General features: G+C 42.1%; 1 protein-coding gene across 3 annotated transcripts; it reads left to right on the forward strand.

The window, feature by feature from the left end:
• Window positions 1-4,017: 4,017 nt before the first annotated feature.
• UBXN10 (UBX domain protein 10) lies at window positions 4,018-23,673 on the forward strand. Of its 3 annotated transcripts, XM_029578728.1 has the most exons (4): window positions 4,061-4,147; window positions 10,149-10,217; window positions 14,975-15,117; window positions 20,190-23,673. In XM_029578728.1, the coding sequence occupies exon 4, from the start codon at window positions 20,205-20,207 to the stop codon at window positions 21,024-21,026; it is 822 nt and encodes a 273-aa protein (XP_029434588.1). In that variant the 5' UTR covers window positions 4,061-4,147; window positions 10,149-10,217; window positions 14,975-15,117; window positions 20,190-20,204; the 3' UTR covers window positions 21,027-23,673. The 3 variants fall into 3 exon arrangements, with proteins under 3 accessions (XP_029434585.1, XP_029434588.1, XP_029434586.1); XM_029578726.1 differs by lacking the exon at window positions 10,149-10,217 and having other exon boundaries at window positions 4,067-4,147; XM_029578725.1 differs by lacking the exons at window positions 10,149-10,217; window positions 14,975-15,117 and having other exon boundaries at window positions 4,018-4,147.
• Window positions 23,674-24,673: the final 1,000 nt, after the last annotated feature.

Genomic DNA, 24,673 nt, shown 5'->3' on the forward strand with positions numbered 1-24,673 from the left:
TTTGAGTTCAGCTTGTCCAGTCTGCTGCGATGGTGATTACGTAGCCTAGCTTTCACCAAGCCTTCCACGAGCCAAGATAACAACAGCCTATTCCTTCATCTTCTATGAGAGTGGGAGACAGAAATGTAATAGGAAGTGAAAAGAGGAAGACTGAGGACTGGGAAAGAATGAGCATTAGAGGTGGGGGTGAAGGATATGGAGCAAAAAAAGAAATGTTGGGAAGGGCTGAAGGAGGGTTGGAAAAAGAATGGTTGGGAGAAGTGAGGGGGAAGATTGGAGAGAGAAAGTCAGCATGGGGAATGCTTTGAAGGGGAGTTTTCAAAGAACCAGAAAGGAAGAAATTGATATAGGGAAAGGACAAGAGAGCCAGGGGGAAAGAGAGGGGAGAGTCGGGGAGGTATAAGGTTGGGAAAAAAACTGGAGGGGGAGAAAGAGGGATGAAATCTAGCTATGAATAGAGAGGGAGAGAAGAGGGAAATGGAGATGAAAGGGGAAGACCAAAGGTAGAGACAAATGCAGATGAGGAAGTGAAGAAGACAGAAGGATCAAGAAGAAAGGGAAAATGGAAAAGAAATCCTGGAAAAGGAGTTATAAGACAACAAGAGCAAAGTGGAAAAAAAGTGACTGGGATCAATACAATTAGAAAACAAAGACAACAAAGGTAGAAAAAAGCATTTTATTTTCAGATTGGACTATGCCAGCCATGGGAATCTGTACCGAAAGAAATCCATTTCTATTTCTGTTTCTCCAGTGGTGCTTCTTATGGTTTCCATTCCAGGTTTCATGTGCACATTCTAATTTATTTTTATCTTTATTGGATTTATGAAGTGCCCAGGCCTTGGCAACAGGTGATGTACAACAGAACATATATAATATCCAACTTATCCATTCTATTAAAATAAAACATAAAAACATAAAAATAAACATAACAGGTAAACCAAAATCAACACACTTATAACATAAGAACATCTGAAAAAAACACTGTTCTTAAACAACAATTTAGAAATAAGCCTATCTAAAAAGACAGGTTTCAGTAAACTCTTAAATGTTTTTGTGCAATTCATGAGACACAGCTGTTCAGAAAGCAAGTTCCAAAGTGTTAGAGCAGCGACCAAAAAAGATCTTTCCCTTGTCTCAACAAGGCAGGAATGTTTCAATAATGGAAATGCCCAACATATTCTTTCCAGAGATTAACTGTGCAGCTAAATTCTGCAAAAGTTGTAATGCTTCCATTGTCGCAGCTGGAAGACCAATGTTATCTATTCTATATTTTGTGTCTGTGTTCTGTATGATGACCAAGGTGTGGTATTCTGCTATAATTCCTGTATAGGGATCTATAGGGGGTGCATTGGTGTTCTAGAGCCTGTTGCAATATTTGCAATGCTGCCTTTTCATAGCAAGGGTTAATTGCTGTCTGTGTCCTAGAAGATACTGCTGTTATGGTATGGCAAGATTTTCAAAGGGATTATAGTACTTAATTTTGCCCCTTGAATATATACTAGACATCTAAAAAGTGGGTGGGCCAGGGTGGGGAAAGTAAGTTAGGCACTTAGCACTGATATCCAGTTCCAGGTGCCTAATTTAAGCACCTACATTTAGAGAGTGAATAGCAGCCCTAAAATTAGGTACTTTACTTTTAAACACTTTACACAAATCTTCAGCCTAAAACTTATCCTAATTTTGGCTGAAATTTCACTGAATCTTAGTCACCTAAAATAGAGATGGTTAGGTCAGGTGTTCAGCATCCTTGGGCTTTGTGTTACCTCACAATTTGTCTGGTAGTAGAGCAAACTGTCAAGGTGAAACCAATCACCCACCTGGGTTAAAAAAAGAAGAGATCTGGGTAATAAACAGCTATCCAGATCAGCCCTTCTGTGTAATGTCCTTATGAGCTGCTGACGTTCAAAGGATCTCTATCTACCTACCTACCTTTTAACTTCTGTCTATGTGGCTTTCCTCCTGTCTTTATTTTTATTTATCTATTTCAATCTATCAAACATCTCTCTTTATATTTATACAATGGCTGCATCATAAAATCCAGGGTGATACTGTCACACACTCTCCCAACAAACACAGATACAACAGCGCTCTCTGCCCTCAAACACACACAATTTCCAATCTTTTAAAGCTATTTTGCAAGTTAAACAGCTTAAAGAGCAGCTTCAGTAATTCCTAGGCACATCAATTTTGTACAGAGCAGTGGGAACAGTCAGTAAGATTGGCTTTGCTCCCATTCAGCTGAATTACAAACTCTATAACATTGAGCGAGACTGGGTTGGACAGGTGGAGATGCTGTGCACTGCTACACAGAGGCACTGGATTCAGTTCCTGGTCAGGTCTTCCATTCCCTAGGTTGGCTAGAGTTACAGATGCAACATTCACAGACCTTGTACAGAGAGGGAGTCCATCTAGTGACTGGATCTAAGGCCTACAATTTCAGAGCTTCAGAAGGGTTCCTTTCAGCTTTTCCGCATCTTTTCCTGGCCTGTGAGCCTGTACAGGGATACCAGAATGAGGCTGAAATGCCCCTACATACTAGTTTAGCGACTGCCTTTGCGGTGTGGTAGGAGTAGGGCAGCATGCACAACCAGAACTACTAAACCAGAGTAGAGGCAGGTGGAGTAACTACTGCTGCTATTTGCAAAAGAAACAAGAGTTGCAAATCACCTAGACTAGATGATATACACACAGAGTTCTGAAAGAACTAAAAAATGGACTTGCAGACCTATTATTTATTTATTTGTTTGTTTATTTAAACAATTTATATTCTGATTATCCACAAATCTAAGTGAATTACAAGTAACATACACAAAATATTTGTAGTAATTTATAACCTATAATTTGTAAAATAATCTGGAAAAGGGATAGTGAGGTGATCAAATTTTCAGATGACACAAATATATTCTGGGTTATTCCATCACAAGCGGATTGTGTGAAACTGCAGGACTTTATGAGACTAGGCATCCAGATAGCAGATGAAATTTATTATAGACAAATGCAAAGTACTGCACATAGAGGAAAGTAATCCTAACATGAGGTTAGGTTCCATACTACGAACCACCACCCAGGAAAAGGATCTAAAGGTCATTGTGACAATATGTTGAAATCCTTGGCTTTGTGGGAGGCGAGGGTCAAAAATAAAAACAGAAAGTTAGGAATTATTTGGAAGGAATACAGAATAAAACAAAGAATATCATAGTACCTCTGTTTCACTCCATGGTGTTACCACATCTACAGTATTGTGTACAATTCTGGTCACCGCATCTTAGAAAAGGTTCAGAAAAAGGAGACCAAAATGATAAAAGGCAATGGAATGGTTCCTCTACGAAAAAAGGCTAAAGAGGTTAAGGCTCTTCAGTTTGGAGGAGAGATGGCTAAAAAGAGATGGGATAGAATTCTATAAAATCATGAATGGAATGGAATGGGTAAATGCAAATTGGCTGTTTATTCTTTCAAAAAATAAAAAGACTAGAGGACACTCCATGATATTACTAAGTAGCACATTTAAAACAAATCAGAGAAAATATGTTTTCAATCAACACACAATTAAGCTCTGGAATTCATTGCCAGAGGATGTGTTTAAGGCAGTTAATGTAGCTGGGTTTAAAAAAAGGTTTGGTCAAATTCCTAGAGGGAAAATCCATAAACCGTTATTAACCAGGTGGACTTGAGAAAAGCCATTGCTTATCTCTGGGCAGGCAACATGAAATCTATCTCCTATTTGAGATCCTACAAGGTACTTGAGACTGGATCAGCTACTGTTTTACTGGGCTTGATGAACCCTTGGTCTCACCCATTGTGGCAGTTCTTATGTATGCAAAACGAGGTGAGCTATGCTGGAGCAGAATTGCACTTGCCGCTGAAGGAATTTATACATGTAAATAAAATCCATCTCGATCCCTGCAAAGCCAATATTCAACCACCCACACTCCTCCAAGCCCAATCATAGCAGCAAGCCTTGAGCACTACCAGGCACTGCAGGCTGCCCACCAGCGATGGACATTTCCGGTACACGTACACGTCTCCGGGCGTCAGGACGCACAGGAACGTGCTGCGTGCAGGTTGCCTGGGGAACGTAGCGTTGTTTACCGCCGGGAGCCTTGGAGGGAGCGGGCCCGGACGCTCGATGGAGGCAAATGCGCCCGAGGTGAGACCACCCGTGGGCAAAATGGGGCGATAAAGGCGGAGAGCACCTGCGGAGCCCCAAACGGGGGAGAAATGGGGGTTTACCCAGGGTCGAAGGGGGAGAGACGAGGGAATTACCTGGGATGGGGGTGGGAGAGAGAGACGGAAGGCTGCACAGCGAGGGGAGGAGCGCCGGATAGGGGCGAGAGACGGGAGGTTACCGGGGAGGTGAGGTGTGCATAGACGGGGGTCCCACGGAGACCAGCGAGGTTACCCGGGGGAGGGAGAATGGGGGATTTGTAGGGCGGGAGGAGATGATCTTGGGGCTAGAGGGAGAGGCTCAGCTTAACCACCTGTGAGGAGAGGGAAGGAGGTAGCGCCGTCCGTCCTGGCCTGGGCAGCGGCAGCAGCCTCTGTCCTTCCGTCACTAGCCGGGGACATATTTCCTGGAACTTGCTTGAGATGCCAGCGCCAGCAGTTCTGCACCAGAGGTTATAGAGAAATCTACTTCCTAAAACTCACTAGCCCAGGAGGTATTTAAACCATTTATTTTAACAGCCAGGCGTATCATAAACTTGATTTTAACCCCCGCGACGAGCAGTGAGAGAGCAAAAATAGAAAACAGGCTTCTTGTGAAGTGTGGGCGAAAATCATAGTGTTGTTAATCATACATATAAAAAGACAGGTATTTCCCCAAACAATCAGATGGCAAGGTGGCAAAGGCAGATCAAGGGCACCTTTATAATACAGCCTTAAATCCAGCCTGCTATCCATGGGAAGCCCAGGAATCAACGACAGTGTCAGCAAGATCCCAACATCCCCATCTAATCAGCAATGCGAAATAATTATGTAAAACGCTGATCTTTTCTATTCATACCAGAAATTCATTGCTAAGTATGAATATAAAGTTAACTGATGAATAATGCTGTGTTCAGAATGCATGAGATTTATAGGGGCTGCTTTTATATCTGGTAAAGATGAGGCAGGCTCAGGGAAGCAATGTGATGCCTTCTCCCTGCCTTACTTCTTTCTTAGCTACTCTGTAATTTCTCACCAGGTTAGGGAGCAAATGGGACTGGGGATATCTCCATGATGTGCTAGCTAGGGGGGGTGAGCTCTTGTATGTTTCACAGAGTGGAGGAGAGCTGGCAAGCAAGACCCACTTGATAAGAACATGGGAGCACATTACTGTGAAAGCAGCAAACAAATATGGGGCCAAAAAAATTCAGCAACTTTGAAATAACACATATTTTGCTCAACGCTTTAACCCTTTCACTGCCCTGATATTTGCAGTCTACATAGCTACATGGATTTTGGGAGGGAGAGAGGTTTGCAGTAAAATATTTAAACCACAATAATACATACTGTTTTTATGTATACCCATTCAAACCATACATCATTTAACTCAGCTCAAGGGTTTTCAATTGATATAAAACTCATGTGGATATTTAATCACATTTCTCCATAATCCCTCTGTAGATGTGTGGAAGCAAAGCGTTGTTCAAACTAGCTAGCTTAAATGCCTGTCAAAAGTAATGAGTTGCAATTTATTCATTAAAAATTTCCATTTCATTAAAATAGCAGTCACTTTAGTCTGTCATCACATTTATGGTACACTTCAAATATTTTGTTTTAGACATTTCTCCTGAACGCTTTTTTATTATTATTCAATAAGCTTCCTTGATTGTCACCCTCAGCACAAAATCTTTCAAATTGTTCAACATTAGGATGTCTTTGTCCTTTGCAGAATTATGATTTTCTTTGACAGTTTCTCTATATTTCTGATATTAATAGAATTTCTGTAACTTTTTCAATCATTTTTTCGGGAATTTCAAAAATCCCATCAGCTAATTCATAGATTTTTGTAATTGATGATCTTTATTATCGGATTCCCCACCATTTTGAATAAGAAATCGTAAACTAGTTGAAAAGGCCTGTCAAAAATGACAGGATGACATGGCCTCTCCACATGTTCACAAAAGCCCTGACTGCACCTTTCTCCTCTCTCATACTGCTGCCACTCTGGATGTCCTCGGGCCCACATGGTCTGCTTCAACCCCACAGTGTTTTTTGTTTTTTTTCTGTTATATGGCCTGCACAGGCTGCCACCATCTTTGGCCTCTGCGCACACCAGCGGGAGGTGTAGCAATTCTGCTTCTCCAGGTCGGCACTGCAAGATCTGTGGGCCTGCCCCCAGCTCTATCAAGGTGGCTAAATGGAATATTGGTGACGGTGCATAGCACACTATGTGCCATCCACTTGTGCATGCACACATGGGGGCTGGGAAAACAAGCAAAAAAAGCTTAAGTTTGGTTTGTTAGTATATGTAAGCTACACTCTTCAACTTCACTGTGATTTAGTCTGTAAAGCTCACCCTGCAGCTTGACTGTAATCCACCTTTACAGTGGCTGTCTAGCCATGAAAGACAGAATAAAAATCCAAATTAAATGCACAAGCCATTATAGAGTGCATGACAGAGTAAATTGCTGAAAATCTCAATAATAATTCTAATTATTTTAGATATTTTCATTTCTTTATTTCAAAAATAATTTTTGACTGACACTTTGAAATGTTTTACATCAGAGATACCTTTTAGCATTATAGGCAAAAATGCAAAAGTCAAAGCTGTGTTTGAGTAAAGGGTGAAAAAGTCTTTAGAAAGGTACTTTTTCCTGTGGTAAAAATCAAAGCTAACATATGATTGTATTTTTCTTTGATTATTGGTGCAATCCCCACAAATAAAAAGCATTCACAGTGTTTGGTCTGACCCAGTATGGCATTTTCTTATGTTCTTATTGCACCTGCACTGTTTTCATAGAGTAAAAAGGGGTAGGGCTGTTGCTGGCTGGTGAACCACTGCTGGCTGCTTGGTTCTCACCCCACTTGTCTCTGTAAAAGACCACATCCTACTATAGGTAACGTTGTCTGAAACAAGACAAAATTAGGATTTCAGAAGTAGCACAATGGTGTGGAATGGGACCACTTTTGAGCAGTAGTGCTCCAGTTTACAGGTACGAAGAATATAAGCAGTTTGCAGGCAAAATAATTCTCCCCCATCTGGGAAACCCTTAGAAGCCCCACTGCATTTTTCCATAAAGTTTTACTTTTGCAATATTTTCTGTGGATTCCCTTTGGTTCCAGAAGACAAGGGAAATTAAATTCTTAGGCTAAAGATGAGCTGTTTCAAATCCATGCAAGCAAATTAACTTGTAGGCTTTTTCAGGTCTTCTGTCCACAACCTAAATCTAGCTCTACAATTTATTTATATATATATATTAGGAATAACTTTTGCAAGGTGTAAAAAATGCCTGCTCTAGGGAAAATATAGGGGTAGGATACATTATTCAGGGATTCCAAATGCCAAGGGGTATGTTTTCCATAATACGCTAACTGCATAGTTCCACACATAATTTTAAGTGGGCACAAAACCACATGCTGAAGTTGACTTGGAGGATCAAGCTGCTATGGAGCTAAATGTCTGTGAATAACTCTACCCATTCTACAAAGAATGGGTAGAGTTATTCATAACCAATCAAAACCAATAGGTGGACTATTTTCACACCGAACTTAGTGACAATTCAGTTTTATGCACTTAAATCCTCCTGAAACCTCTCACAGAATGCCCCATTTTGTTGCAGGAAAATTTACATATATAAAGGCGAATTTTTAAAGCTCTGGGCAGATTTTAAAACATACGCGCACGGCGTACATTTGTGCGTGCAACCCAGCGTGCACAAATCTACGCCCGATTTTATAACATGCACGCGCAGCTGCAGAATCGACCCGAAGAAGAGCAGCAGCGGTGTCGGCCCAAAGAAGAGCAGCAGCAACGCCCGGAGCAAAACGAGGAGCAACGTCAGCCCCCTCGGCCAATGGGACTCCTTTCTTGAGGCCGCGAGGGCTGGAAGAGGAGGAGGCTTTTGCTGCCGTTAGTCTGATGGGGCGTGACTGAGTGAGCGAGTATGTGTGTGTGTGTGTGTATATATGTGTGCGTGTATAAGAGAGAGAGAGCATGTGTATATGTGTGTAATTGAGAGCCTATGTAAGTGAGAGAGAGAGCATGTGTGTGACTGAAAGGAGAAATTTGCAGACAACCCCCCCCCCCCCTCCTAATTCACAACAATCTCAGGGCCCCTGGAAATCAAACATTTCCAGGTATGGAAAGCAGAGCATTTTTTAATCCTTATTTTTCATTATTGGGTCTTTGTGTCTGCTATTTTGAAATATTTTATTGGTATCTAGAAATGTTTGATATGAAATTTTAATTTTTGGATATTCCTTTCATCAGCCATTTTGAAATCTGTTCTTTTTGTTAGTATGCTTTTACTGCTACTGATTTTTATATTTCTTGATTTGTTTTATAAGGATGGGTGATGTTTCTTTTTTCCTTTGTTACACTGCATACAGAGACTCTGGCTTGTTGCAGTTTCCAATTCAGTTTTTTCTGCCTGCTTCTCGTTATGCGTTTTGGTCTCTTTATTCTTTGTTAGGTGAGGGTCAGCACATGTGACTCAGGTGAGGTTTTCTGCTGGCGTGTAGTTTCTGTATAGGGCTCTATAGCAGCCTGGCTTGGTCCGTTTTCCTAATAGGAGGTATATTGGTGTCTTAAGGCCAGGTGTAATATTTTCAGTGTTGTCTTTTCTAAGATAAGGAGTTACTGTTTGAGTGTTGGAAGTTGGTTCTGTTCTGGTATGGGGGGTTTACTATTTATATAATTTATGTTCAGAGAGAGTATTCTTATTTTTCCCTTGTGTCATTCTTAGTAATAAGGGGCCTTTTTTGTTTTTTTCCCGTCATAGGTTGTAATGAGCAGTGTGTCACGCATGTGAGAACCATCTGTCAGGTGTGTCTCGATTGAAAGAAGGTTGAGAATCATTGTGTTATAAAATGGCTGCGTCTCTGGGCGTGTACGTGTATGTCCCTATGAACTTGTATGCGTATTATTAAGCAGTTGAAAATGGGACACTGTGCACATGTTCTTATTTTATGCCTGTATCCTTGACTAAGCTTTTACATAGCATCACAGCAAAAAAAAAGACCAAATGGTCCATCCAGTCTGCCCAGCAAGTTTCTTATGGTAGTAACTGCCGCTCTATGCAGGTTGCCGGTAACCCCCAAGCCTTATAATAAGGGCAGTAATATTTACAATCAAAACCAAGCAACTGTCAAACCCATAACAAAATTACTGCTGGCAACATTCTTTCAGGGTGAGCAGTCTTCTTGATAATTCAGACAATGCTGCTTGAATGTGCTTTGCATTTGGACTTGACCATAGGAGCAGACCTGTACTTTTTCCCTAATGTCTGCATATCAGTATCCCAGACCATAAAAATTGGGGTTCAGCATTGGCTGTCATCTGAATCCAATTCTCCTTTTTGCCCCTGCTGATGAAGCGGAGAGCAATGTTGCAGTTGTATCAAAAGCATCGAGGCTAATTGGTTAAGGGTAGTAATCCCCATTCCTTCTGTTAAGGGTAGTAAGTGCTGCTCCGTGTAAGTTACCCCCATGCACCCTTTTCTTTATTTCCAACCTCTTGCCTTTAGGGATCCGCATAGTTTATCCCATGCCCTTTTGAATTTGTTTACTGTTTTTGTCCTCACCACATCTTCCAGAAGGGCATTCTAGGCATTCATCTCCATGAATAAATATTTCCTGATGTTGGTTCTGGAGTTTCATTTCCTGATTCCTAGTTCTATAGTTTCCTTTCCAATGGAAAAAGTTTAAATTTCATGCATCATTAAAACCATTCAGGTATCTGAAGGTCTGTATCATATCTCTCCTGCACCTCCTTTCTTCTAGGGTACACATATTCAGATCCTTCAGTCTCTCTTCATAGATTTTCCCAATATAGACCCCACACCATTTTGGTTGCCCTTCTCTAGAGCGCCTTTGACTTGTCTCTATCCTTTTTGGGATTCGGGCTCCAGAACTGAACACAGTACTCCAGGAGAGGCCTCACCGAGGGTCTGTACAAGGACATTATCGCCTCCTTTTTCTTACTGCTTATTCCTTTCTCTCTGCAGCCCAGCATTCTTTTGAAGACTTTACTCCTAAGAAATCTATTCTGAAAAGCCAGAGCTTCAAAAACACAAGTAAGGAGTTTGTGAAAATGCATTTCTTGGGCAGTAGAAAGTCTGTTGGGATGTTGGTAATCGCTCATTTTCTGCTCTTTGTGGACAGCTAGCCAGATGCACGCTCCAACATTATTAGCCTTTTTCACAGTTTTGAAACCTGCTCAAATGGAATACAGAGAAGGAAAGTCTGCTTTGTTGAACATTAAAACATGAGGTTTATTGAATAAATTTTAATAATGAATATCAAAATGATCCATAACCTTTGGGACTTATTAAAGAATATTTCTTGGACAGTGGAAGATTTATTGTGACAGACAGGTGGGCAGAAGATCAATCCAGTTTTCAAAAATAAGGGCTAATTAAAATGATTATTTTTGGCCTGGAAGTTTCATCCTGCTCCTTTCCTTTCTAACTCAGAACCAGCTTTTGTTCATCTGCAGCTTACAGTGCTACAAGCCTTCGTTCACAACTACCTGGTGTTGTTCCCTATCCAACTCAACCCAGTCGTCGCATCATTATAGTGACAGTCCTTGATCAGGGGCCATAAACTTCAGCTCTCTCCAGAACCTAGCTGACATGGGCCCTACGTCTACTAGATATCACTGCTGCATGATGACTGGGAGTCCTTCTTGACAGGGTCTGTGAAGCAAGGATGGTGCTAGGCAGTGTCACGCAGGGCACATACCCTGATTCTATTTGACACAGTCCTGAATTGAAGTAGTCTGGCAGATGCCGTGAATGCCATCTTTGCAGCATCCCCACTCTTTATCCGGCTGGAGCAGCAGAGTTCTGGTCCCAGGAATTACAGACCTTCTGCTTGGATGTGCAGCTTTTGAAATGCACTAACAAGGGAATGCCCCAAGGGAATGTTATGGCCCCAGGAGGTTTAATCCACACCCTACAGCACAGACATACTTAATTGTGGCAGAACTCATCAACTGCATAAAAGAACATTCACCTGCTCTTAAAAAGAGCAGGCTTTATTTATCTCTTAGGCCGTAAAGCTCCATGGGGACTAGTTGCTCACAAATTCATAGTATGTGGGATGGAGGTAGGAAAGGAATTATATAATTCTTTCATTGGAGTAGAACAAGAGTCCTGCTGGTAAAGCTTTTTATCTACATTAGTGAGCAATTTGCTACTCTTTTTTACTTCATGCTAATACATTTTGAAAATCAAAATTGACCGCTACCGTCAACTGCTTTTGCCTAGTGCAACCTTAAACAATACAAATTGACAGCTGGGTGGCACATTTTTAGTCTTAAAGCAAAATTACTGTTTACGAAAATGTGCTGGTTTGGCAGTGCTGGAAATGTAAGTCCTTTATTTTATTCAGAAAGTGGGTATAACACAGAAAGGGCGATAGATGTGTGGAATCCCCTCCCGAAACAGGTTGGTGAAGGATGAAATGGTAACCATTTTCAAAAAGGCATGGAATAGTTGCAAAAAAGTGATAAGCCAGCAGTGTTTAAAGTGCCTTACTCAAACGATTCAATAGCAGGGCCCAGCTTTAGGGCTCTGAAGCCCATAGGAAACCCCCAGGGGGAAGTGGGATTGAAGAATAGGGGAAATGAGTCAGGGGAGGGTCCTGGGATGCCCCTACCCAGGTGATCCTGCTTCTGCACATGCAGACCCTCGTTCTCCCCATGGCCTTTCCCCAAATCCATCTTCAGCCCAGGGCAGCAATAAAAAGATGATTAGGATGGGGACCTGTGAACCAGGGCATGCTCACAGGCCTTGCAGCAGCCCTGGCCCATCCTCAAACATGTGCCTCCTGTTATTAAGGGAACCCATGTAACAAATGGGGGCTGTCAGAGGGCCTGTGAGTGCATCTCAACTGAAAGGCCCTGCACTGATTGTCTTTCTATTGCTGGTAAGGCACCACCTGGCAAGCTTTGAAGTGGGCTGGTGCTGGTAGCAGGATGATGCCTTAAGAAATGTGTCACTGTAAATGTGCAAAACTCTAGGCCTGCTCATCCCCCATTAAAGCCTGATGCCCAACATCCCTTTCTGTCTTCCCTCCACTCACAATTCAAGCCCCTTGCTCAGCATCCTTTTCTCTCCTGCCATCCCTCCCTTTTTAAAATCCTCTGTCCAGCATCCCTGTCATCTCTTCTCTGTTCCCTTGCCCAGCGTCCCCCCTGCATTAAAGTCTGGTGCCCAGCATCCATTTCTCTCTTCCCTCCCCCATTCCCGTCACCTCATGCTCTTTCTCTCTGTCTCCCTTCTCACCACCGGAGGCTGCAGGCTTTGTCACATCTGTCCACAGACTGGCAGGCTGGCACTTTCCCCTACTTTGAGCAGTAGCTAGCAATTAGTGTGACTCCATCACCTGCATATTGTTTGCACGCCACGTCTGCATTGGGAGCCTCACATGCTTGTTGGCTGGTGGCACAGTTGTGTGGTGCCTTCAAAATCTGGGGCCTTTGACAACTGCCTACATAGCCAATCTGCAAGTTTGGGCTTGTTTAACAGCAAGTATTGGGGCTGCCAGAATGAATACAAAATGGGTCATATGAAATGTTAGAATTGAAATGCAGACAGCCATGTAGATGGGTCTATCAGGCAGGCTGCAATGACAGAATCACAACTGGATCTCGCTGGTGGGCTATAAGCACAGTATTATCTAGAATTCTTAACAGAAACATAGGCAGCCATGTAGCTAGGTCTGTCTGTTGGTCTACATGCTCTTCTTTTTGACTGGGTCAGTGCAGCAAGTTGGTAGTGGCAGGGTACCATCCGAGTAGGCCAAGTGAACTTAGGAGGCTGGATGTTTTGGGCAACAACCATGCTGGTGTTAGTGACTGTTTGGATTAGACATCGCAGAGATAGCAGGTGGGAACTAAATAAGGAATTTTGCATACTGATCTACTCAGGAGAGTGGAGTATGTATGTATGTATGTATTTATTTATTTATTTATTTAAAGTTTTTATATACCAACATTAGTAGGGAACATCATACCGGTTTACATCTGAACTAAAAGGTGGAAAGTACAAAAAACAGGTAATGGGGAAGGGCAATGAACAGAAAGGCCGAGAGGGTACAGAGGAGGAAGACAATAGAGAGTACAGAGGAGGAAGACAATAGAAATTGCTTTAATAAGAAGTGATATCCTACAGGTGGTCACACCCTATAGCAGGCAGCTGGGATAGTTCCTTGGCAATGAGGACAGGAGTAACTGGGTAGACTGGATGATCTGCTATGTTATGGTGTAACACAGGTGATGACATTGCTAGCTTTTCCTGTGTATCCCCACCAACTTGCCTCAGTCTTGTTTTGGAAGGATCATCTTTAGGTGCGAAACTCATTCAGTCCTTAGCAATCCAGTTGTTTATGGTAGTCTTACTGTCATAAAGCACATCCTGTGAGAAATGGCGTTCAGGCAACCCTGATCTAGGGCATAAATGAACAAGCAACCTAGAGGTGAAAGGTTTTGTCCTCCTGTTGCAATCTGCTTGATTCTATTCTCTTCTATATGTGTTTATCCAGTCTCCTGGGATAATCTGTTGTGAGCTATGCCCAGATTGCCTTTCTCTGTATTGCAGTGTGTTTACTGCCTTTTATATTTACCTGATGTGCCATGGAAATGAAGGGCTTGTAGTGAACAGGTCCTTTTGGAAAGCATGCCGAGGCATGCCCATGCATAAGGTCTCTTGTTATCTCTGCTAAATGTTATTTATATAATATAATGAATCAGAGTAGATTGTTTGAGTTTCCATAACTTCAAGGGAAACAGCCCTTTCTTTCTATCATGGACCTATTTTGAGGTGTTCAGAAATCTTAAAATCAAGTCTGCAGAAGCAATCCAATTTAGTTTGTCTCGTATATTTTGCAGGTGCCTTGTTTGAATTAAAAAAAAAAAGTTTCTGTAGTTGAAAAATTAAATTGCTATGCTGAATTGTTGCCTTTCTTTTGGTGCAACCACTGCAGATCCTTTGATGTTTAGTATCTAGCAAACTAATGATGTATTTGCAGTAAATCAGTTATATTTTACATCATACTAACACAAAGGCTTTATAAATCACAGTCACCCTAAAACATAAAGCCCTCCTTTGGCTAAAGCTCATCTGATCTTAAGTAACTTAGTTGAAACATTTGCAAATGTAATTGATAGTGTTCTTGTGCTAATTGGTTCTGCACATTCAGATCCACTGTATGGAATAAATCGGTGAGATTTGACTTGGAAAAACCCATTCTTGAGCTTCAGAATATGCAGCTTTCGTAGTCTGTAACTGATATTCACTAAACTTCTATAGGTTTCTATGTACTCTAAAGCTGAGCTACAGTGTGGATTTAATCCATTGTTATATTCTTTAGTTAGTCGGAGAGAGATTTACCTTCCCCTCCACAGAGCTTTATTTGAGAAATGAGTTGATTTAAGTTCTGTTCTAATGTACCAGGTGCTCACATAACAAAAAATGATCTCACAATTAACAGTAATTAGTACTGTAGTCGGCCTTGTCGTTGAATCCGAATGAAGAGAGTTGGACGTGATCGGATTATTCTCTTCTTTTGACTTTATTGACTAGGTAACCAGGAACTACTCTCAGACATGGAGATGTTGTTTTCTAAACTGGGTTGAGGCATATGCATTGGTAGGCATATTTAGTGAAGATATATTGAACTGTTGCTGTCTGGACTGTGATGTTTATTTTCCAGTACTCTAATATATTTTACCAGCATAAGATTCACTAGAAATATGCTACATCTTGCTCACTTCGCTCTCCAACCCTACCAGTGAGCTAACTGATCTCGACACTATATTCGTGCTTAGGTGGAAAATGCACTGAATGGCTGGATGGCGCAACTGCATTTAATGATAGCAAGAGTGGGGAGAGAGCTATAGGATTCTTGACCCTCCATTTTACCCTGACTGAGTGTGCATGGACATTAAGGAAACCCCCCAGAAAAGAGAAGGTAAGACTTGCATGCCTTCTAAGAATGTGTTTTATGACTTCATGGCTTGGTTATGTACGTTACGGAAGGTATCTTGTACCAACAGGAAAAAGGAGGTGCTAATGCCCCTGTACAGTCATTGGTGAAGCTTTGCCTGAAGTCTGTATCTCACAAAGGATTGCCAGAGGAGAGAAGTGGTCCAGAGAAAGGCAACTAAAATGTGGGATCTGTACCAAAAGCCATACAAGATGAGATGAGACCAGAGTACCTAAATATGCATACCCTAAAAGAGAGGAGAAATGGAGCGGTTAAGATACAAACTATTAAATACCCAAAAGGAATCAATAATACTGAAGAATCAAACTTTTTCCAGTGGAAGGGAAGCTGTAGCACTAGGGGCCATGATATGAAGGTCTAAGAGGGTAGACTAAGGAAAAGATCAGGAAATATTTTTTCTCAGAGAGGGTGGTGGATGCATGGAATGCCCTCCCCCTCCTGGAAGAGGTGGTGAAGACAAGAATAGTAATAGGATTCCAAAGGGCATGGGACAAACTGAAGATTCCTAGATTATGTTTATGGGTAGTGGATTTGATACACCACATGTAAAATAGAATTATCCAAGTGGTTTACAAAGTAACTAATCAATAAATACAGTCATTAGGTAAAACACTAATCAAATAAAGCAAATTAGTTAATTGTGCAAGTTACAACAAAAGCACAAAATAACTTAAACAACTACTCAAATAAAGGCGAATTTTAAAAGCCCTAGGCGCACCAAAGCCAGGAGATACACGAGTACCTTGGACGGCCGTTGCAGTGTGGATTTTAAGAACCGCCGAGTACGGACACTAATGGGAAAGGCAAAAAAGGGGTGGGGTCTAGATGGGGCATGGGCAGGACGGGTATATGAAGAAATGGGCGAAATTAAACAAATACTTCAGTTCTATGTTCACTAAAGAGGACCCTGAAGAAGGACTGTCGCTAGTTGACAAGACTGTGGATGGGGGTAGAGTAGATGAAACTCCGTTTACAGAAGAGAATGTATGGGAAGAGCTAGGAAAACTGAAAGTGGGCAAAACCATGGGGCCGAATGAGGTACATCCCAGGATATTGAGGGAGCTCAGAGATGTGCTGGCGAGTCCGCTGAAGGACCTGATCAATAGATCCCTGGAAATGGGAGGGGTGCTGCAAGATATGGAGAAGAGCAGTGGTGGTCCCACTTCACAAGAGTGGGAGCAGAGAGGAGGCTGGAAACTACAGGCCGGTTAGCCTCACCTTGATGGTGGGAAAATTAATGGGGACTCTGCTGAAGGAAAGGAAAGTGAACTATTTACAGTCTGGAGGGTTGCTCGACCCGAGGCAGCATGGATTCACTACGGGAGGTCTTGTCAGACAAATCTGATTTTTTTGATTAGGTGACTAGAGAATTGGATCAGGGAAGAGCACTCGATGTGATTTACTTGGATATAGTAAAGCTTTTGATACCATCCCACATAGAAGACTCATGAACAAAATGAAAAGCTTGGGAGTGGGTGCCAAGGTAGTAGCGTGGATTGGAAACCGGTTGACTGACAGGAGACAACATGTGATGGTAAATGGAATCTACTCTGATGAAAGAACGGTGTTGGAGTGCCACAGAGATTGGTTTCGGACAGATTCTGTTCAATATCTTTGTGAGAGACCTGGCGTAAGGGATAGAAAGTAAAGTTTGTCTATTTGCAGATGGTATTAAGATTTGCAACAGAGTGGACATGTCTGAAGAGTAGAGAGAATGAAAAGTGATTTAATAAAGCTTGAAGAGTGGTCAAAGATTTGGCAGCTGGGATTCAGTGCCAAGTGCAGTGTCATGCATCTGGAGTGAGGCAATACAAAAGAGCTTTATGTGGTGGGCAGTGAAAGATTAATGTGCGCATGCCGGGAGAGGGACCTTGGGGTGATAGTGTCTGATGATCTGAAGATGGTGAAGCAATGTGACAAGGCGATAGCTAAAGCCAGAAGAATGTTGGGCTGCATAGAAAGAGGAGAAGAACAAGTAAGAAAAAGGAGGTGATAATCCTCTTGTACAGGTCCTTGGTGAGGCCTCACCTGGAATAATGTGTTCAATACTGGTGCCCGTATCTCAAAAACGGATAAAGAAGAGTGACCAAAATGGTGAGGGTTCAGCATTGGAAGACTTGTGAGAGGCTGAAGGATCTGAATATGCATACCCTTGAAGTGAAGAGGTGTAGGGGAAATATGATATAGATCTTCAGATATCTGAAAGGTTTAATGATGTACAATCATCCAACCTTTTCCATTGGAAAGAAATTAGTAGAACTAGGGGTCATGAAATGAAACTCCAGGAAGGACGACTCAGAACCAATGTCAGAAAATATTTCTTCACGGAGAGGGTGGTGGATGCCTGGAAAGCTCTTCCAGAGAAGCTGGTGAAGATGAAAACTGTGAAAGAATTCAAAGGGACATGGGATAAACACTGTGGATCCCTAAAGGCTAGAGGTTGGAAATAAAGAAAAGAGTGCATGGGGGTAACTGGGGGTAACTTGCTGGTGTGGCAGTTGTTACCCTTAATAATTAAACCTTGATACTGTTAATGCAGCTCCATCATTGCTTCAATGGCAGTGGGAAAAGGGGAATTGCATTCAGACAGCAGCCAACGAGGGCCATGACTTTTAAGGTTTGGGGAACAAATAAACATGGGGGTAACTTGCTGATGCAGCGCTTACTACTCTTAATCACCAGGCCTGATACTTTTGATGCAGCTCCAACATTGCTCTCTGCTTTCACGGCAACGGTTAAGGGAAATTTGATTCAAACAGCATCCGAGGACCCTGACGTTTACGCTCTGGGAAACTGATAAGCATGGGGGTAACCTGCCCAGTGCAGCAGATACTGGCATAATAAGCTTGCTGGGCAGACTGGCTGGCTCATTTGGTCCTTTTCTGCCGTTATTTCTATGTTTCTATGTAACAAAACTCTCATTCTCTTGATGTTTGTGGAATAATATAAGGTCTCATCTTTTAGCGTTGTGGATTTTTTTGTATTTCTTAAAATATTTCTATTTTGGTTTTAAATCCCTCCTTTCCAGTTGCAAGGGCTGCTTAAAGCAACCTACAATTAATCCAATTTATGTTTAAATCTGTTTATTAATAAGATGTGAACTATGTAACAAACATAAGCCAAGGTGCGTGGGTTCTGCAACACCCCGGCTACCAATACAAAATAATACTTTTCAGTTTTAATACAGTTCAGTTTTTCCCCCAGCACCCTCTACGCTTATCGAGGAGGACTCGAGAGCCAAATCACAGGTTTAACTAATAGCATCTACTGACTGTGATAAAATAATATCATTCAAAATTAAACTTTGTGCTCAAGGAGAAAGATATTGCAGCTATAGGCCCCAAATTTGTAAGAAAGGCCAATGATTCTGAGAACGGTCCATACGCTCCACATACTTTTCCATCAGGCAGGTTTAGAATATAACATTTTTTAGGTGTCCAATAGAAGGAGGGTCATCCCTCATCCAATGTTGAAGAATACATTTTTTGGCTAGCAAGAGTATTTTCCGGCACCATAATTTTATATATCGGTTAGGGAACGAAGGTCTTCAAATAGGAGCACCTTTACATCTAAAGGTAATGTCACTTCTGTGATTATGTGTAATAATTCCTGCACCTTTTTCCAAAATGCTTGGCTAGAGGTACATACCCAAAACCTATGTCCCAGCTTCCCAGTTATCTCTTTCCACTTCAAACAAAATGCTGTGGGCGTTAGATGGCACTTAAATGCCTGGGATTGAGAGCAGAATGCCCGGAGTAGGAACTCTCAGAGGGCAGCGTTAATGGTTATACTACGCTCTCTTGACAAGTAAATAAGAACTCCTCTGTTAGATCTGTGTGCAATTCTCCATTGCAGGCCCTCACCCCGATGGGGGTTCCTCAGCATTTTGTACCAAAAAGAGATAAGAGTAGCAGTCTGGGTCATCTTAATCCAATTTAAACAATTCCAATTCCATATGTAAAGACAAATGCAATTAAAAATCATACAATTCAGTACATATACATAACTATCAATTAGTCTAAAAAAGTAGTTCTCACTCTGGTCCTTTGGATGTACCTAGCCAGTCTGGTTTTCAGGATACCTACTTATGAATATGCATGAAATAGATTTGCATGTGCTGTCTCCATTGTATGCAAATCTATCTCATGCACATTCATTGTGAATATCCTGATAATCAGACTGGCTGGGTGTACCCAGAGGACTAGATTGAGAACCTCCAGTCTAAAAAAAAAATCATCACCATTGTATTAACAATTAACAGATCATTTGGACTACCTGTCTGAGGGTGATTGGCCAGAACTGAAGCTCCTACTCCAAATGTGTCAGATGACAGCATTGTGCAATGGACGCATGCCATCTGTTTATTGCTTCCACTCCATGCTTAGGGGGTCATTTTCAAAGGAGTTACGCATGTAAATGTGACATACTATCGTAGCAATTTTCAAAAGCTATTTACTCGAGTAAAGTGCACTTACTTGAGTAAATCCTATGGACAATTCAATGGCATATATTGTAGCAATTTTGAAAAGCCCACTTACTTGAGTAAAGTGTATTTACTCGAGCAAAAACCAGTTTTGCTCGAGTAAATGCTTTTTAAAATCTACCCCTTAATGTATGCCAACACCAGCCCTACTTGGGCTGTTGCTTGACTTTGCCCACTAATTGCCAGTTTATTAATTTCTGATATGCCCAGGTCATTCACTTGACTAGTGTCTGCAAGTATGATGCTTGTCGGTTTGAATTTCTGATTTGTTACTGAGAAACTCCCTCTCCCCACCACCCCATAGCTTCTCCCTCCAGTTAGTGCAGGTTTCTGCTTTTCCAGCTCCTGAAATGATGAACTCTTAAATTGCTCTCTGTCTCAATCTGTCACATCGTTATGTAGCATGACAGACAAATCTCTGAGACAACCAAATTATATTAAATAATATGGAAAGCTGACAAATGTGTATATTCATTAGAAATGATCATCTAATTAGTTTAGCCAGCATATAAACACTTTAGTTCATCTAGTTTTTTTTTCTCTTTTCTTGCAGGCATCTTGAGAAGCAATGGCAACAGCACCTCCTGAGCATATTACTACTCCAGGGAGAACTGAGTCCTTCACTTGGCAGCCAAGCACAATCAACATGCACGTCACGAGGCCGAAATCTGCCAAGGGACGCACCCGAACAAATCTGAGCTACTCGCACAATGTGGAGGCCTACTCTTACCAAGTGCCATCCCCTCCTCAGCCAGCGGCGGCGTATGAAGTCGCGAGCGGCCTACGAACCTCTGCTTCAGCCACAAGACAACCTCTTATGGGAATCTGCAAGAGTCAGGGGGAAATTGCAGAGATCCTGAAGCAGGTGCCTTCGAGGCCCTCCTCATCCCTGAATAAATACAGGGTGCTGCCTTCCATAGAGAGAAAGGGCTCAAGAGGCAGCCTGGGGGAGAAAATAAGTGAACAAATCGGCACTCTGAACCTGAATAACAAACCTGCATACAGAGGAAGCAAACCAGCCAGTGCAAAGTCAGAAAGTAAAGGGACTAATGGAGCTCACACCAAAAGCCAGGCTCTGATTTCTGAGAAGGCACATGTTACAGCAACAGAAGTGCTTTTAAATCTAGAGGAACCATCAGAAGAGCCCAGACTGCTGCTTGCCGTCAGGTCTCCCTCTGGTGAGAGGTTTGAACGCTACTTCAGGCCTAGGGACAGCCTTCAAACAGTCCTGGTTGTTGCAGAGCACAAGACCACCTGCCAGTACAAGAATTGTATCATTGAGACCATGGAGGTACCAAGGAGAAGCTTCTTTGACCTGACTAAATCTCTGCAAGAGTGTGGGATTTCCAACAAATCTGTGCTGTGTATTCTGCAGGCAGAGAGAGACTGAGGGCTTGGCATGGGCCATGACACACTGCAGACCTCTGCTGTCTCTACTGGAGAACTCTACTGGATGCCATGGACTTTTGCAATATGAGTCCATAAGAACACACAGTGACTTCTGAAACACTGAAGAAAGTCTACCGTTCTTAGCCCTGCTGTCTTCCACCGAGATGTTTTCACAAAAGAGACTTGTATATGAAAAGAGTGTGCTTAAAGATTAAATACCAAGAAAGTACACCTGTATACAAACACACAAACATGCGCACACACACACACACACACACACTTTCTTTGTCATATGATCAGACGTTACATATCTGACCTGGACACACATAAAATCCTACCAGCAGTTCGTCTGCGTTTAAGATTTGTGACAAACAACATAAGGTTTGAGGGCTCAGGAAAGTCTTTTGGAACGCACAAATTATGGGAATATACTCAGTATCAAAAAGTGTTCATACCCAGATTAACAGAGATGGTTAGGCCCTAAGAACAGCGCCGGGTATTGCCTTACCTCTTCAATATTGTTTCCCGTTACTCTCTTCACTCCCTTCCCTCCCCAACTGTAAACCTCTGAAAGGCTCAGCTCCACTTCTAGACATCCAATCAGTTTGCTTATGGCATCTTTAGCACGGAGTGACAAACAGGTAAGAGGTGTGTACTGACGTCTGATCTCCTCTCTCCTAGAAAGAACATGTGAAAACCTTAACGTTTATCCAGCTCATGTTTTCTAGCCCAGAGGCCTCACATTAAGGCTGCACGTTTCCATGCAAGAGCCTGGGTTCAGAGGTGATCTTAGACCAGTGAAGCGGAGTGCAGCTGTAGCGTGTTAACCCCCGACGGCATCTGAGTGATTCACCACAAAGAAATCCTCTTGCATTCTGTTGGTCAGGGTGCCTCATGGCTACTTACAGTATCCTAAGGCCACCAGCCTCTCGCAGAGCAATGCTGAGTGAAGGCAGGCCAAGTATCATGTGTGGAGTCAGAGCCAGGAAGCATTCAGAGAGCAGATGGGAAGGTTTGGAGGGGTGAGGTCCAGGAGCTAGCTGAAGAGAAAGGGAAGTTAGGAGACCACCAAATATCATAATGTGTTTCTTTACTCAGGATGACAAGGGAAGATGCACATTCCCTTTTGTATTCTTCTGGCCTTTCCTCCTGCTTCTGCTCATACTGCTGATTTTCTCTTCCTGTAACTTTCTACATTTTTGTACTTTTCTTGACAGTGACATACTGGGAGGCCAAATTTTTGTCAGCAGATGGTGCTTAATTTGTTTTAGGACATAATCACTACGTAAAATAGTTAATTATAGAAACAGGGCAGAGATCGAATGATAACCTGCCTCTCCACAGCACAAAAAGGCTGAAACAAATGACATGTGTAATGCCAAGCAGCAAGATGTGGAATTTGGAAATATTTGCTGTCATTTTTTTGGTTGGATATTTTTTTTTTCCCCATAGTTGCGAAACAGTCAGAAACCCTTGGTACGTCAGGCTCTAATTGTTACTGCATAAAGGGGAAACAAATCCAGAGCTGGCAAGTCTATTTTTCCATTCGAAGCTTCTGTGTGGGTACTGGTTTCTTGACCCCTCTTTAGAAACCTGCCTTCCACGTTGATTTCTCATCTTCAAGGCCCAGACAGTTTGGCAGTGAATACTGAGGGGCAGAGCTGTGGCTGAGTTGCAGACACACTCCTGCGATGCCCTCATGTGTCTTGCAGGCTTGCTGACAAACTGTCTGTCATAAGGAACAGGTTGCATCTGTCCTAGTGAATTGAAACTAAGTGCAAAGATGCAAAGGGTTAAAAGCAAGCATTAGCTCAGCTTGTGACACAGAGTTTGTTAGTTTCTGTCATACTATTTGTTCCCTTTCCCTATTGGTGTTTTCAGCATAGACTTCAAATGGAAAAACTGCTTCAGTAAGGGCCAGATTTACAAAACCTTTTCGGTTCTCATAGACACAGAATAGGGAAAAAGCTTGAGTGAATTGGGCCCTAGGTTTGAATTGTGTCACCTTTCATGTAGTGCCAGGCACGAGCAGTAGCAAATACTTTAGAATCAAAGGAGGGGTTTGATGCTAAGAAACAGCAACGGTTACAAAAATGTAGCAGCTTGTATAAGATTTGGCATTTCGTTCATAATCTTCCACACTCAAGCCAATCGCAGAAGTAGAAAATTCCCCACCGCTTCAGTGCTCAGGTCATAATGCAAGCAGTATAAAACCAGTGTGCCACATGGGAAGATGTCCTATTAATGTTAAGCCCCCATCTTGCAATAGAATGGGTTTGTGGGCCATGGACATTCTGTTTTCTGTGCTCCTACTGCAACATTGTCTTCAGGACTCTGCAAATGTTCGTGCTATGTTGGGTGCATTCTGTAGTCAATATTGCTTGATCTTAATGTAAATATGCTGATCGGGGAAGGGTAAATATAGAACCTGAATCTAGCACTTGTCAATATATCCATTCAAATTATCAAGCGATGGTTTGAACTTGGCTTCTAAAACTGTTAAGTAAATTGCAAGGTTAACCACCCATCTGCTTAATGGTCTGTAACATTTGAGAGAAAGTTTGCATGTGATCACCTCAAAGTCAAAAGGTCATTATACTTGTTTTCTTCCTCAGAAATAAATAGCCCAGCTGAGGCTTGCACCTAGACTTTTGTTCCCAGCTTACCATACATTTCTTTCTGGGGATATCAGGAAAGCGGGTATGATTTTAGTATCCCTCCGATTTGGACAGCTGTGCTCAGTGGGAAATTTTCACTACAGAAAAATGAAGTAAGATGTATGCTGGGATAGTCCCAGTATAGGATTCTACATATGCTTGGCCTCCTAATACCATGTCAGTGTACAGGGATGGTGCTTGTGGTTCTGTGAAGAGCAGTGTCCTATCACACTGTGATTGTATGAAGCGACTGGGACTCTGTGCAGCATGATTCAAAGTGCATTCTCCTATCAGATAGACAGGGTTTCACTTTGGAGGGAAGTTGTCCTCTCTCTCATACATTCCCCCTCCTAGTAATCTACCAAAGATAGGGAGACTCTAGTTACGTGGGGTGGTGTCCCTTTGACAAAATAAGATCTCCAACTTGCCTGCCTGTACCTGCTCGACTACTTGTTAAAATTACTTCTTTTACACTCACTAGCCAGACAGAGGCGTACGTATCTCAGCATGTTGTTCATGTAGCTGTTGTACAGCTGTCATCGGCTATAAAAAGACACCCTTGGATTTGTATTCTGAGGACTTATTTTATCAAAGGTGTTTTTCAGTAGGTACAGGAAAGGAGGAAAATCCTCAAATCAAACTCCACTAAGTAAATTCAAGTCAGGGTGCTAAGAAATTTCCTCTTACTCATGCAGACTAGAAAGTTAACCACAACCTACAGCAAATAAGCTCCAGCTTGCTTTTTACTGGTTAACCTTAATGTGTGTGTGTGTGCGTAGGAGGGTGCGTGTGTGAAATTGGACTTAATCTGTTCTAAGCACATTGGTTGTCAACAATAAAATGACTTTTAGGAATAAAAGTGACCCATCTGCTACTCACAAATGGCCTCAAGCTCTTCAGTAAATGAACAGCAGACAGCATCCTGCACATAAAAAGCACTGGTCCTCGCTATGGAATCACATTCTGGACATTTTACTATTTCTTATTGTTG

The sequence above is a fragment of the Rhinatrema bivittatum genome, chromosome 15 (genome assembly GCF_901001135.1).
Source record: "Rhinatrema bivittatum chromosome 15, aRhiBiv1.1, whole genome shotgun sequence".
In the NCBI taxonomy this organism is placed as follows: Eukaryota; Metazoa; Chordata; class Amphibia; order Gymnophiona; family Rhinatrematidae; genus Rhinatrema; species Rhinatrema bivittatum.